This window comes from Passer domesticus, chromosome 7 (assembly GCF_036417665.1).
Source record: "Passer domesticus isolate bPasDom1 chromosome 7, bPasDom1.hap1, whole genome shotgun sequence".
Taxonomy (NCBI): domain Eukaryota; kingdom Metazoa; phylum Chordata; class Aves; order Passeriformes; family Passeridae; genus Passer; species Passer domesticus.
Window position 1 is genome coordinate 6,728,243 of NC_087480.1, and position 15,881 is coordinate 6,744,123.

The 15,881-nt window shown below is 41.7% G+C and overlaps 1 protein-coding gene across 2 annotated transcripts; it reads right to left on the reverse strand.

The window, feature by feature from the left end:
* Positions 1 to 344: 344 nt before the first annotated feature.
* LOC135304343 (P2R1A-PPP2R2A-interacting phosphatase regulator 1) lies at positions 345 to 14,839 on the reverse strand. Of its 2 annotated transcripts, none has more exons than XM_064426644.1 (10): positions 14,404 to 14,839; positions 11,059 to 11,137; positions 7,081 to 7,137; positions 4,949 to 4,992; positions 4,815 to 4,869; positions 4,294 to 4,386; positions 3,757 to 3,845; positions 3,065 to 3,129; positions 1,962 to 2,058; positions 345 to 843 (listed from the first exon to the last, which is right to left on the reverse strand). In XM_064426644.1, the coding sequence occupies exons 1-10, from the start codon at positions 14,550 to 14,552 to the stop codon at positions 684 to 686; spliced, it is 888 nt and encodes a 295-aa protein (XP_064282714.1). In that variant the 5' UTR covers positions 14,553 to 14,839; the 3' UTR covers positions 345 to 683. The 2 variants fall into 2 exon arrangements, with proteins under 2 accessions (XP_064282714.1, XP_064282713.1); XM_064426643.1 differs by having other exon boundaries at positions 539 to 843; positions 3,065 to 3,126; positions 14,404 to 14,694.
* Between the last annotated feature and the right edge of the window lie 1,042 nt (positions 14,840 to 15,881).

Below are 15,881 nucleotides of genomic sequence, written 5' to 3' on the forward strand. Positions count from 1 at the left end.
AGAAAAAGAAACAAATGCCATATAAAAACCCCAGAAGAATGTTCCACACCTGATTTAGATTTAGTCACAACAGCAGTCATGATCATGAATGAAATCCAACATATAAATCTGACAATTTACCAACTCATTATTTTCTGACATCCACTGGAACACAAAATTGATTAAGAGCCAATCATAATAGAACACAATAATATTAATAATAATCAATTTCCCCCCTTCAATATTCTCCCTTTCATATGAAGACGAAAAAATATAAAGATCTAACACTCTGGGAATAGAAACAATTAGGAAGCTGTTTCATTGGTTTTAGGCTGAGGACAAACGTGAGTTATCTGCTCCTCCACAGGCAGGGAGGACACAGGCTGCTGGCAAGCCAAGTCTTCCACAAGCAGGAGACATGTCCAGTGTTTGTAACTCATGCCAAGGAGATCACATCCACTGCACACCAGCAGCCTGACCGACGTGAGCACCCAACGTGCCTGCAGCCCAAATGCTTCTGTATTGTAGTAAATATCATACAAATCACTAGAAAGGTGAATTCCTCCTCAAGGAACTATTCTGGAAGTTTTCTAGAAGTAATGGCATTGCTGGAAGTTCCTATGAGGAACAGAATGGGTTACACACAACAGAAAGTCGGGGCGATATCCGCCTGCATCCCGGTGTCCACCAGCAGATCCTGCTCCTCAGTTCATTGGTAACTTGGCCATGAGATCCACTGGCAAAAACGGGGATCTGGAGTCAGAGAGTGACACTGGAGAGTCTGAGCTGGTGCCAACTTCAGCTGGGGAGTCACAGGAGGAGCCTGCACTGCTCCTGTTGTCATCCAGGGCGTGCGAGGACAGACTGAAAACAGAGGAACACCAGGGCTGAGGCACTGGCTCAGGAAAGTGCCCAAAACCAGCCCAAATCACCACAAAGCCATTCTCAACACAAACATGCAGCTCTGAAGGAGCAGCAAGCCCTGTGATCTGAAATACCCCTGCAGCTACACACATAGCCACTGCCAGACCCACACAGGACACTGCCCATTTTCTCCTCTGCTCACCCAAAATGGGGCACAGATCAGAAGTTCCAGACCAAACAATCCACTCCACTTTTACTCCATCCTCAAAGCCCTGGGCCAGCACAACAGCCAGAGGCCTTTTTGCCAAGAGAGCCAATGATAAATTGTCCATCTTCCATTGCACTACATATTTCACAGGACACAAATTCAAAACCACAGCTGATCTATCATCAGTGATAGCAGCAAAGTGATTTTTAAAAAAAATTTACCATCTCCTACACCAAGAGGCAGTAATTGAACCCACACTGCTATCCTACTGTAAACAAGGTGTGCAAAAAAGATATGTTATTAAAATACCTTTAAAACATGTATTTTGCTATTGCTACTCAAAGCTTCTGCGTGACTTGTACATCAGCTGAGAGGCAAAATACAGAAATACAGTGAACAACCCTTGACAGTTGTGTGGGCACACCCCATGTATGATTAACCTTTTGACTAAAACACTAGATCAAAATCCCTTGCTATTACCAATCACTACAATTTTTAACAAAGTATTTTTTATCTCCTCCCAGCTCCTCTGACCCTACAGGGAGGGTCAGACAGACTCATGTTCCTCTGAGACTAAGAACAAGGGAAAAGAAGAAAAACCCAATTCATCCAAAAAGCATCAGCATTCACATTTGATTGCAATTTGAATCAGACTCCAAAAGCTATCATCCATAAGGTGTCTTTTCCTAAACATGCTCATAATCCATGTTATCAGCCAGGCCTGGAAACTGCAGAATTCTAGGGAACATTGCTGCCTGTTCACTGTGATAATTTCAGTGCTGTAACACTATGAGATACCTCTATTTTAAAAAGACAAAAACAAGCACAAAAAACTTCAAGCATTCTCACTGCTAGAAAAAAAGATTTGTAATGTTTCTGCTGAAAGGGACAATAAAGAGCACAGATTTACCATGCCCCAAGGTCCCCCTGATGTGCAGCCTCGGGGGTTAGCATGGTGGTGGATCCTTGGAATAATCTTTTCGGGTGATCTTCCATCTCTGTCACACCTTTGGGAAGAGATACCAAGTGGTAACAATTACAACTCACTTAAACTAAAACCTATTTTCAATGTACTTCTACAGAGCAAACAGAATAGAGGTTCAAACTTACAATATTTCATATGTAGAACATAGAATTTAGATGCTGAAATTTTAAAGACTATTTTCTGGTGCCATTTTGTCCAAGCTTCAGTACAGTTTAGTAAATAATTAACTAAAGCTAAGATACCAGATATTTATTCTTCAATAGTGAAGAATAATCCTTTTGTTTCAGATTATCCAGCTATCACTTCACTAACCAGATCCAACAGGGTAGAGAAGCTGAAAATACAGAAAAGGAACAAGCTCCAGAATTATCACAAAACTTTTCCATTGACATTGATTTCCAAACACTCTGGAAGAGGAGAGGATAGATATATGCTTAAAAAGGCTATGACAGAACTCAGATGAAAGTGTTTTAAAAGTTGTCTCAGAGCCAGAGATGTTCTGTAACAAAGGTGAAGCTTGAAGATATAAAAATAGGTGCAATAAGATTTCCAGAAGTTAAACTTGAAGAAAAATTCACAAAGACAGAAGAACATTTCCTAATAAAGCTGTAAGGTGCCTACCAGGCCTGTGCACCAGCTTTGGGTTTTGAAGAGTTATTTTAAATGTACAGTACCTGTGTGCTACAGTTAACCAGGAGTTTCAAAGTGTTCTGTTTAAGTTAAATATACCAACAGTTGTATTTATTGTTTTGTTAAGCAGGTTACATCAGATTTTTTTTCACATCTACATGCCCACAGCAATGGGGAGGAATTAGAACAAAACAATTATTAGCTTTATGGAATTAAAAGCTTTATGGAATAGTAAAATCTAATGTAATGATTTATCTGTTTCATTATGTGCAATATGTACTATTTCTAGTTTCTTTTTGAACTATCAGCCAACTGGACAGAATTATGAAGAAAGCTATATGAATTATTATATAACTAACAAGTTGGCCCGTTGTATTTGCCAAACACAAATACTGTACCTTTTCTTTTGATGGACCCAAGAACACTTGGTCGAATGCAGTTAATTGGGCTCTGGCTTCTCCTGCTAAAAGAAGACAAAAGCTGCACTGAGATCACCATTGAAAGAGAAAGGTTGGAAAAAGAATCAAAAATATTCAGAAAACAGACTACAGGGTGGAAACCACTAAGAAAATAGGCATTAAAACTGCTTATCCAAAACAAGCTCTTTTTTCCCCCTCTGAAGATAGGCCAGGAAGCACAGAACTGAGCAGGAAATGTTTAATTACATTATTTCACAACTGGGGCAGTCTAAAACTCTCATCCAGGCACTGACTGCATCTCAGTTGACAGGCTGAACTGTGAGGGCCTAGTAAAATTTAATTGTATGCCCACATCACTCAAAGGAGTAACCAACCCTAAATCTGTTTGTGTTTTCTTTCCCTCAGAATTCAATTACCAAATATGTGAATGAGAGCAACATAGCGACTGCACTGGGAAGACAGATGCCACAATGCAGCCCATTTCCCAATGCTATGACATGAGGATTTTGACAAATGTTTTACAACACTGTAAAATCGAAAGTCTACATGAGTATATGAAATTGTGTTTGTGCTCAGAAATCAATTATGGATGCAACAAATTCTGTATTTCAAATGCCTACTATAAACAAGCTTCATCAATTTTGTATCATTGCTATGATCTGGTGACTTACCTTGAAAATCTCCTTGTTGGACTTGGGCTGGGACTTGGAGGCAACCCACTGCTGCTCACCAGACTTTGCAAAGATGGTGAGAAACATTGCTGAGAGGAAAAGAGTTGTGTTATCAGAAATACTGTATCATTCCCATGTAACAATTGATGCTGAACTGCAGAGAAATAAACCCAGTATCAAATTCAGCAACCAGCCGTTAGCTATACTGAGACATCACTTTTTGCTACTGAGAAAAAAAAATTAAAACTGGACAGATTCCATTTTCATGCAGACTTATTTCACTGTACTCTGGTTAAACAGACTTATTTGTTTTTTATTAACCACAGCCTAACAGCTGAACACTCCACAGAAATTCACATCCACAACATGAGCAGCTGGTATTTTCTGGTTTGGGGTTTTAGGGGTTTTATTTACTCTCTAGTTTCTTGTTTGCAGCTGAGGTAGGAAGGAGCAGGTGGCCTAATCTTTTGCTACTAATTTGGTTGAATTTATTTAGCTCTACTTAAGATAAAACCATTATTACCACATTTTGCTCACCTTTCCTATTCCTCGAGTAGGTGAAGGAGCTGGAGAAACTGGAACAAAGTCTACTTGCTTTGGTGATAGTGATTTTTCAAAATCATTGTCACTCTGTAAACAGTACACATTTTAATTAATCTTATGAGCAGGTACCTTAACAAGAAAAGGGCTGATTGGTGTGAAATCCCAAAGTTATCCTCCATCATTTCAACAATTATTAGGCAGCCATTTATGAGCTTATGCTTAACAAAAACAGAAAAGCCTTAAACGTTACATGGAGAGTATCAGAACATGGAAGAAAATTTGAATAGGCAGACATCATGCAATTTCCTTTTGACACAGCAGCCCAAGGAACCCACAGGTACCTTGAACAGTTGATAATTCTGTGCCTTGTTAGTGTGATAAATTGCTGATCAAAAGCAGTACTATACTAACAACTTAACTGTAGGTCAAACTATCAAAGGAAATGTTGACATGAGAGAGTCTCTAGTGTCCTGATACTGATGATAGAAACACAAATTAAAGCATGAATGCATTACCAGGCTCAAGCTCTCCTCCCATGAGTGGCTCATCTGCATTGCTACTTGCACTTCTCTATAAAGAAGAAAAGAAATGTATTGTCCTGGGCCCACAGATGGCTGCAGTGACTGTTCTGCTTTGCTTTAGAGCTCACCTTTCACGAACGGTTTCCCTGTTCAGCAAATTCATTCCTTCCTCCTAAAAGATTAGCACATAAAGAAGTAAGGTCAAAAAAACCCCCACTTTGTTGCAGCAAATCAGAAAAGCTGTGGTTTCACTTCACTTTGGCACGTGGAAAATTTAATTCAACTCGGTTAAGCAACAATAACCTCAAGTTCTCAGCCATGGAAAGCCATTATTTCACAACTGGGGCAGTATAAAACTCGCATCCAGGAGGAGGAGAGGATGGGAAAGATGTAGCAGGAGAGACCATCACATAAGAAGTGCTTATGTGAGCTGCTTGTTTCCCAAGCAGCTTTATTTCCATTACTAACCAAGAAGTAAACTGAATAATGATAGTATGAACCAGAAATTCTGCACATGCCAGAGTGTCTTTATGCAGTCTTGAGTAATTCCATTTTACAAAGGGGATGCTAGCACAGATAAACCTCAAAAACTTGGCTGGATTCTTACCTGACTCCATGGATTAGTGACTAACTAGACACTTGTCAGCATCTCATTTGCAATACACTGCATTGCACACAATAAATTCAGGAGTCAGTGAGGTTTTTTTTCTAAAAAAACCTCCATAAAATATTATTAAAAGGGATCAAATATATAAAATTAAACTAAACATTAACACCAAGTATAAACATGACTGAATCTCCTCTTAGGCAGACACTATTCCTTAAAATTAACTGAATGCTACCCAGTTTGTTCAGTGAATGAGTAGGTTCTCTAATTCAAGAGTAAAAGTTCAAGTAAACATCTTCACAATCCTCACCATAAGTAGGAAGAGCCTAACTTCTTCACCTGTGTGACAATTTGCTCAGATTTGAAAGAGGTCAGAAGTGAATCACACAGGTTCTCAGTGACTATACAGGACATGGAATTAATTCCAACTAGTGAATCTAATGCTCAAACACAAATTAGGAAATTACACTCTTTGCTTCAATAAATGGACAAAACATGAATGCAGAAGGATTTTCCAGAAGACTGAATTATCAAATTTTACTTCAGGTAATAGAGCAGAGCCACAACAGTTCATTCCTTTGCTCTCAGCATATTTCTCATTATATCTCCCTGCTCACTGCAGGGGGGTTGGACCAGATGACCTTTAAAGGTCTCTTTCAACCCAAACTGATTTATGATTCTGTGATATTTACATATTAATCCTAAGCGTTTTTGTATTGATAAAAAGAGCTGTACAATGGACCCGAGTGCTTCAGAGTCTACTCAAGCCAGTAAATTATTTACATAATGAAAGCAAGAAGTTATTTTCTTCAGGATTACTGTGCAACTACCTTAAATAACCGAGGTAGGAAGCAGAAGTGCCTTCTACCACTCAGGCACCATATCCTAAAAATGCCGCCTGAAGCATTAAATTGTTTTCTTAACTTTTGACCCTGTAAAAATCAAGCCTGTCCATTGAAAACTAGCCAGCTAAAAAAAATTTTAAAAAAATTAAGAATCTTCAAGCCAGTTTTATAACCATTCTACTGTCAAAAAGTGGAGATATAAAATGAAGGAGACACAAGAGTTGGAGCTTGTTGATTTTAAAGCTGGAGTCTTCAGCGTGCAGTGTTCTGGCTGGGAGCAGAGCTATTTGAGCCTGCTCAGATATTCCCCACACCACCCCCCTTCCCGAGTGTTTGCTCTGCTGCCCTTCCCCCTCCGTTCCTGCTGTGACAGCACAAGTACAGGGATCTGGATAAGAAAATTATACAGATGAAAAATAGCCCAGCCAGAAGAGTACAGACTATTTTTCAGCCAGTGTGCTTCCTTATCCTGCTCATTTTCTGGCTGCACAAGAGTCTTGTGCCAACACAAGTTAAGGAACACTTTGTTATTGGCCCCGAATATTTATGCTGGCACTGCTGCCAAAAACTTGGTGAAACTTTACCCTAAGGGTTTACATTAAAGGTTTCCTTTCTAAAATGTCCATTTTAAGAATCCTCTCTCTGCTCAAATCTTCTCCTTGCTATAAGATGCATTTTGCTTCATGAAACGTGGAACTGGGCAGGCAGTTTGAAAATAAAATCTACAGCCAGTTGAAGGACATTAAACATCGACTGCAAAAAACCCCAGCCACCTATAAAAAAGGATTTTAGAGGAATCTGTGCTTACTTGTTTGATTTGATGGAGACGGCTGCTAGGAATACGGATAGGAGATGATGGCACAAACTGCAAAACAAAGTCACATACAATTGAAAGTACAGCAGAAGGGAGGGAAATGTTAGTAAACTAGTGCTGCCCCAAACTAAAAAGAAACTAATTTAAAAAACCCCTGTATAATTTATAATATTCTCAGTGTATACATAACCTACATTACTTACTTGCAAGAAGGTTGCATTCTTGCATGTTAACATGCATTCTTGCATGTTAATATGTATTTCCACATTATACAGCTTTGTAAGCTCACAGATGCTAATTGGTATCAGCCTGGCTTCCATTCCATTTCCAGGCAACTAGAACTGACAGCTTTCCCCACAGAATGGAGCTGCTTTTCACTAGCACACCACCCCTAGTATGTATGTTGGCATATATATTTTCCTTTATGTGACTCAGAATATTTATTTTCATTTAAGTGGTCCAGAAAGCTCCCCAATAGATCCTTTAAAATACAAAGCCAAAACAACAAATTGTACAAAAAGTTCCTGGATTGTTGTCTGCTTATAAATGAGTACTTTGACAGGTGAAAAAAATCAGCTATTAGAAGGCTAACAAAGAGTTAAACACTTTCTTTATGGTTTCTCAAGAGCTTCACCAATCTGGGTGAAATCAGAGAAGACGTCACTAAAAATGGTCTTCTGTTAATGTTGACAGTTTTGCATCAAGATCTCTCTGGAATGCTATGATCTAAAACTGCACACCCAAAACTGAGTAATTTAAAGTGATTATTTTCCCAAAATATAATTTTCTTTCATAAATTTCCCACCCCTCACATTGTCAGCCCTCAGTTTATTTATGTAATAGCCATTCTTCAGGGAACAAAAATTCTAAACTGAAGCCTTGAATAGAGGTTTAACTTCTCTGTAAGATGACAATCCTTCCAGAAAATAAGGTGTCTTTTCAAAATGGATGTAATGGATGTGTTCAGCAAGTAAGGCTTGCATTATTATAGGTGTTTTTATACTTCATTCATTATAAGGCTCCATCTGCTTCACAAAACATTACTAGAGCTCTTCATCATGCTGAAGCTGGAGAAGTAACAAACATTCAGTTAACTCTTACTGCACCATCTTCTACTCAGTGCCACAGAGAACACAAGGATTTTGCTGCCTGGCAGGGTAAGTTAACACAGACTATTAATGCTTCACACATCCAGAACCCTCCTTCTGAAAAAACAAACATGAAGACATCACACCCTGCTTCTCACAAAAGAATTCTGCCTATCAGGCTCACACAGAGGATGACTAACATTTGTGCCAGAATTTAGTCATCATAATATAGAATACTGAAGTCTAGCAACTATAATATCTTGATTTGCTAATTTTAAGGTCCAGTTTAGGTCAGCTTTACTATTATACTGGGTTCCCAAAAATCCTGTGCACTTAATAAAAATTCCTCCAAGCTGCACCAGCCAATGCAGACCTTGAGTTGACCTTGATTCTCAGACATAGAAAAAGATTTGGACAATAGTGCATTCCTGCCTATTCACTCTGTCATTCCACAGTAGAAATGCATTTGTTCCACTCATTATATTCTAATTTTATGACTGTGATCCACATACTTTAAGGTTTGACATTATTAATAGAATATGTAAAAAAACAGTGGCTTGCAGTATAAAACAAAAAATATAAAAAGACAATTAAGTGTTCCTCTGCAGGGTCTGATGCACTAACACAACTCTGAGGATCCTACATCTTATTTCCAACAAGTCATCATCCTTGATCTGCCAGTGTGTAAAACTCACTTTTGCTCTGTTTGCAGCCTTTGGTTTAATTCTTGCGAAAAGAAACATCTGTCACTTTCAAAGGCTACTTGCTAAACTGAACCCATATATTAAAATTATGCTACCCAAATCCCCATTGCTTTAAGAGAGCAAAAAGCTTAATAAAAACATTACAAACTATTATGCTATGACCTTCCCCCCTACCCCAGTGTGTCAGACATTGTGCTCCAGTGCAGGTGAAGTTTCAGCAGTGCCAGGTTGGCAGGAGCCACTGCCCAGGTGAGCAGGGACTGCCCCAGTGCCTCTGCCCTGCCCTGCAGTGCCCTCTGCCTCCTGCAGCACAGACACTTGAACCCAGCCAGGAAGCTACCCAGCTTAAAAAAAAAATAGAAAAAATTTAACATCAGCTTCTGCTGAAATAGCACCTAAACATCTAACCACAGACCCAACTGCCCCGCTTAAGTAACAAAACAAAAACCCCAGCCGTGCAAAACAAATCAAAAAAACACCAAAACATTTACTCACTGGTATCTGCTGGGAGAAAATAAACTGCAGATACTGCAGAGCCTGGTTACCCTTCCTTGGCAATTACAAGCAGTGTCAGAGAACTGCAGATCAAGCCCCAGCCCAAATGGCACCACTGCCCTTGCAGTCATCACTATAAACCAGCTGAAGTCTGACACTTGGAGAAGCTACTCCAAAATCAGATTGTGGAATTCAGCTGAGCAACTGGGACAGCACTGAAAATGGAGTTGATAGTGTATGACCTCCAGTTACCAGAGATTTTAGTAACTCCTGCTATTCCCCTGACAGGGAACACCACACAGATTAGACAAACACTAATCAACTTTTTTTTCACAAAGTTTAAAAGAACATACAATTTAAGCTGTACTTGAAATGCTTGTAATAAAGAAGTTTCAGTTACTGAATCTTTTAACCCTCTTACAGTTTACACTGCAGTAAAACTTGGATTACTTTTCTTAAATACAAAGAAGGGGGTTTTGAAATACACTTTATCACCTTCTTATGTAAAATTTAATTTACAGAAGTAGATGTGATCTAACTCCTTAGAATATCTCTAACATCATAAAACTAAATGTACTTGTTAGCTATAGGAAGAATACCAGGGAAGGTTGCTTAGGGTCCTTGATGCTGAAAGCTTAATTCTGTCACAAAATCATTTATCTGTGGATGATCCTGGTTTAAGACCACAGAAGGACGAGAATCTCCAAGATCCTTTCCAATTCCATCCCCCCTGCCATATTCAACAGAACCATAACCCAGATCATAACTCAAAGGAGCATTTAAAGCAGACAAGGCACTGATCTAGCAGTCAGTGGGGAACTTGATTTTCAGTGTAAGTAAAATTTCATGTATTTTGTCAGGATCTGGTCAGTTGGGAGTGAAGAAGAAGGACACTTTTTAATAACATTAGTGTGAGGGGAAGGGTTAGGAACATCATCCCATGAAGATGGAAACACTGGTTAAGGCCAGGAGACTGCAACATTTATGAGGGGCAGGCAGAAGAGCAGCCCATCAGTGAATTAGCTCCTGCTTCCCAGCAAGTTCTGGGCAAGGCATCCTGAATTAGCACTTCTTAGCCCAACATCTGAGGATCTTCAGGAGTAAATACAATAAACTGAGCTTTTGCCTTTGTTCTTTTCTCCTCTTGCCTGACCACAAGCCCAAACAGATTTACACTAAGCTGCTATCCTAAAATTATGAAGAAAGAGACTTGATTAAGAAATCTTGAGCATAACACTTTCTTTCAGTTTTTTTCATCCCAGCAGGAGAAAGATTGGTGGAAAAGCCTTTCTTATATACAACTATTCTGGTTTTGCTCAGATGCAACCTTGCTGAAGTATTTATCTGTACTTTTTTTCTTAAGCACCAGAAATAATTTAAGACATTGATTACTGTTAACAGTACAGTTATATAAGTAGTTTTCTTAGGCAGTTACCTTTCTCACTCTACCTTGGAACATCTATTTTACAAGCAAAGTTATGATCACAATGAAATACAGGCATTTTCCAAGCCCAATGATCTATCAGTAACATTTCGTTACAGCTACAGCATATTAATGTCACAGTGTAGAGCCCCGTTTCTGAAAGCCACGTGGTATTAGTCTCACAGACTGCAATCTAATTGTGTTTATTCCTGTTTGCAGGCTCTGCCTGGCACCTGTGGGCTGGGTGAGGGAGTGTCCTTACCAGGCTGTGCCGATTCATGACCGTGGTGCTGTTCCTGCGGGTGCGCAGGACGCCGGCCTGGAACACCTGGCAGTTATCGCTGCGGAGGGAGAGGAACACTCGTCAGATGCAAAAGCCATTTCCTTCCCAGCAAAAAGCACTGTCAGAATCCGTGTATTTAGTGCAGTACAACAAAGCACCTCTTCGTATCAGCTCAGCTCCAAGTGCTGTGACAGCTCTCCTGTCGAGACAAAGCACTCCAGAGACAGGCAGGTAAGAACTCTTTTAGCTTGTTGGCAGAGAGTGCAAATCAACTCGTTCATCCTCCAATTCCCAGCTACTTCAATTAATGATTTCAATTAATCATTCTGTGTCTTCAGAATAATTGAAGAATTGTTTAGACTGTGGGGATTTATTATGTTTGGAATGGCTGCTGCTTGTAAATTGCCTCAAATGTCATTCAACAGAACAAATGTATAAATGGCTGGTAAGCAGTAACTGAAACAAGCTTCAATCCCACAGATAAAACAGAATTAAAAATTACAGCATCTTGATAAATCTTATCACTACCAACATTTAATATCTTCTGAACATTTTTCCAGCAAAAGTTAAATTAAACTCACAGTAAACCCAGTTTTTAAGGCCCCACAGCAATGTATCCATTGAAATGGTACAGGATTATTTATCTGACACAAAACGAATTTCTTTCTCAAGGCAATTTTAGTTCTATTGATTCCTAAAGCAAGTTTTACTGGTCGTGTCATCATCAATGTTATCAACAGCCAATGATCAGCACTTAATGAATGTGACTGCAGAAATAAACTTTTTTTCTAGCAACCATAAAAAAATGTTGAGCTACAACCCTACAGTCCCCATGCCCAAAAATCAATGAGGAACTGCAAAGGTGAACAAATCCAAATGCGATACTGCAATAAGATTCAATTACAAGAATTCACATTGTATCTTTTTGTTTCAGCTGCTAACTTGGGATGAACAAAAGCCCCCCAAAATACAATTTATTTAAAACTAACCTGACCCACAGCACTACCTTGCCATAAGGACTGATAATCCTACTGCACTTTCATGACACACCATTGTCAGAATCCCCTAGTTTAAAACACACCAGTTAGACACATAAGTTTTGGACAGCTTTTATGTAGCTGTAAATATAAAACAAATACAATTTATACTGTAAAAGCCAACAGCAATTGGCATAGGCATTGTACTTTCTGCCAAGAAAAATGCATAGACTCTCCTTCTCCAAAATGTCGAGTACATGGGACCAGACATAATTTCCAATTTTCCAAGAAGTTTCACTCAGCTCACACCCACAAGAGATCAAACAGCTGCCATTTGACAGAGGTGGAAGAGGAGAAACTGAAGGGATCCATGACATGATGTTTAGAGATGAGTTTTGGCAGAGGCCACAATTCTTTTCAGTGTAAGTGTACTGGTTGGCATGCAAACACAAGACAAACAGCACATCCTGAAATCCAGGGTCTGAGTCAAGAAAGCAGGTTGGAACAATCCTGTCCCACAGCCTGAGTCCAGTACTCAGTGCTAACTGGCAGAGAGGGAGAGAAAAAAGACCTACCAATAATCCTATCTTTAATCTCCCTTGCAAAAACACCAGAACTGGGCAGATCTCAGACTAACTTTTCACAGAAAACTACAGTTCCCATTAAAAATCAATTTTATTTGGCATAAAAACAAGAGTTAAAAGTTCTGTGAAATGTAACTTTTATGATCTAAAATATTCCACTTATAACTGTTCTCTGGATCTACTGCAACTCATTTTCCAAGTTCCTAACTAAAAAATGAAGAACTCAAAACAGGAGGCAGAGGAGAAAAAGCAAGCTGTGTAAGAGCAAGAGCTTTTGTTTCAGTTTACCCAACAAAGCCATTCTGGGAAAAACTGAAGTTTCTTGCCAAGAGCTGCAATCTTGCAAAAACAGTATTCTGGTGGAAAATTCCAAACTAACAGGCAAACCACTGAACCACCTCAGATTAGTTCAATGGCATTTCAGTTTTATTTGTGTGAACACCTAACCCATAGGACGTGCACAGTGCCAAGGCAGGAGCTCAGGCTTACCCTTCTATCTGCCCAAACCCTGAACTAAATAATTTGCTCGAGGCTTTCTTTAAGAGTCAAGGGTCTTACAATTTCCAGTTTACAAAAGGCTGAGATTTAAAAAATGTCTTGTCTCAGTTACACAATTAGTTTACCTACTCAGAAACCTCCCAGGGGAGAGCTGCCATACACAACCCTTCCATACTGCATCAAAAAGTAAAATGGGAGTTGTTCCATTGTGATTATGAAAAGAATTAAAATTACATTCACTTAGCATTAAATCACAATAGAACAGGCAAGAAGTAGTATTTCATCTGAACTGTCAGACATTGTTAACAATTTTGGTAAAAGATGTATGTGAGATTTGCTAATCTCTTGATAGCCAGTTCCTTACAGAAACAGAAAGGGGAAAAAAATCAATCCAGCAGGAAGTACTTATCATTTAATATACTACAGTTTATGAAACTTATTGTCAATATCCTTTCCCCAAATGCAGACATACTACTAACAGCAGCAGCAGCACATGGACCACCTTACAGCTGGATGGAAGTCACAGCATGTAGCAGATGGGGCATCCCCCAAGCTCTCAACAGCCCTTTGGGTTATAAACTTACCCAAACAAAACTGTACAAGGAACCCTACCTGTCTGAAAGCTTTCACCTGCCCTTGCCTGCCACTGCCACTTTCTGTCCTGTGGGCTGAGGAGAGCCAGACCTGGCAAACACCCAAGCCTGCTGCAAACAGAGCTGCCACAGGCTGGTGGCACCATCCAGGCACAACTGTCTGCACAGCACACGGTACTTATCCCAGTAATGCACACCACAGAAATTAGAACCACCAGGAAAATTCCTGGCCACCTGACACACCGCTTTACACTAAATGTAAAACTTCGTCAAGGTCCCGTGAAATGCCCCTTCCTGACCAAATCTGCCTGGTTGTTCCGAAAGCATTTGCTGTTGTAATCATACACAGAGCAGTGATTTATTTTGTTCAGACCTGATCCATTACGGAAATCATCGCGATTGTTACTCGATGCATAAGAACAGCCACAACTCTCTGACGTTGCGGACGGTGTTCCGCAACACACAGCAGCCCTCGCTGAAAACAAAGCGTTTCAGCAAAGCCAAAGCCCGTCTTCCCGGGCTTCCTCGCACCCCTCCATAGGTTGGTATGTTCCCTAAATCCCTCCCAGCCTGGGACAGCGCTCAGGATCCCACTTTTCCCCGCGGCGCCGCGGAGCATCCCCGGAGCCCCCGCACGGCCGGGCCGGGCCGGGAGCCCCCCGGGCCCCTCACCTGAGCCCGTGGATGAGCGGGGCGCTGTTCGACCGCCTCAGGCCGCCGCCGTCGCCCGGGGCCGCGGCGCTCCCCGGCGGCAGCTCCAGGTCCAGCTCCATCTTCTCCTGAGCCATCGCGGCGGCTCCGGCTCCTCCCGCTCCGCCCATCCGCGGCCTCAAGCCGCCGCTGCCCCGGCCCTGCCGAGCCCGCGGGCGGGGGGGCTGCCGCAGCAGCGAGGCCGCATGCCGGGGCTCCGGAGGCGGCCCGAGCCCGCTGTTGCCGCTGAGTCCCGCAGCCCCCGCGGGCCCCGGGCCGCTCTCCCCGCCCGGCCCCAGCGCAGGCGAGCCCGGGCGCAGGGCGCAGGCGCAGCGCTCGGGCCGCGGCCGCTCGGGCACGGCTCCGTGAGGGGACCGGCGTGAGGGGAGCGGGGCGTGCTGCTCCCGCAGAGCTCTGCGGCCGAGGGACGCCGCGCTGATCGGCACGCAGCGAAAACGCCGCCTCCGAGCTCGCACCGAGCTGTGCCCGCTCGCAGGAACGGCAGCGGGTGGTTCTGTGCAGGCCCGGGCGGCTCCGGGAATAAAGGATAAAACCAAACGTTTTCAGAATGCTTTAACAGCTACGTGTGGCCCTAGTTTATACCTAGAGGAGGTTGTGGTGAAATGGGTTGGAAGGGCAGTGCCACACTGGCTGGTGGGCAGCGCTGAGGCTCCTAACTCTTGGGAAGAAGTGGGAAATCTGGTTTGCCTTAACAGGGCATTAACCACAGAACCATGGAATGGTTCGGATTGGAAGGGACCTTAAAAACCATTTTGATCCATCCCCCTGCCATGGGAAGGGACATCTTCCACTATCCCAGGTGGCTCCAAGCCCTGTCCAGCCCAGCCTTGGACACTTCAGGGATGGAGCAGCCACAAGTTCTCTGGGCACCCTGTGCCTCACAGGGGAGAACTTCCTCCTAATATCCAGTCTAAACCCACTCACTTTTGATCTTAAGCCATTCCCCCTTGTCCTGTCAATCCAGGCCCTTGCAAATCATCTCTCTCCATCAATTTCCTTCAGGGACCTGAAGGCCACAGCTAGGTCTCCCCAAAGCTTCTCTTCTCCAGTTTGAACAATCCCAATTGTCTCAGCCTTTCCTCATAAAAAAGGTGCTCCATCTCTTCACCTGTTCATACTGAGAGTTTCAGCAGTCTTTAGGAACAGAAATAACCAGAGAAAGAGGGTAGATTATAGAAAGCTAAACATTTTTTTTCATGGGCTCCATGCTTACTAATTTATCTAAGGCTGATGGCATTTTGTGGCTGTGTTTATTTCACCCACAAGGTGAAATATTTTCCTGACACTATTAAATATCTCCCACATCATCACCCACTTCATATCACTGTACTCGTGTATCTCATTCTCCCAGTCTCTGTTGCCCCACTATGAATATCCATCCTTCACCCTCCCAAGGCTCTTTCTGACATATTCTCTCCTTTCCTAACCCCTCTTGCCAT

Coding starts and splice junctions, on each gene's coding strand:
- LOC135304343 (XM_064426644.1), bottom strand. CDS start 14,552: ATGGGCGGAGCGGGAGGAGCCGGAGCCGCCGCGATGGCTCAGGAGAAG. Junction 11,138..14,403: donor CCGCTCATCCACGGGCTCAG/GTGAGGGGCCCG, acceptor CTCCCTCCGCAG/CGATAACTGCCAGGTGTTCC. Junction 4,387..4,814: donor GGGAGGAGAGCTTGAGCCTG/GTAATGCATTCA, acceptor TACTGTTTACAG/AGTGACAATGATTTTGAAAA.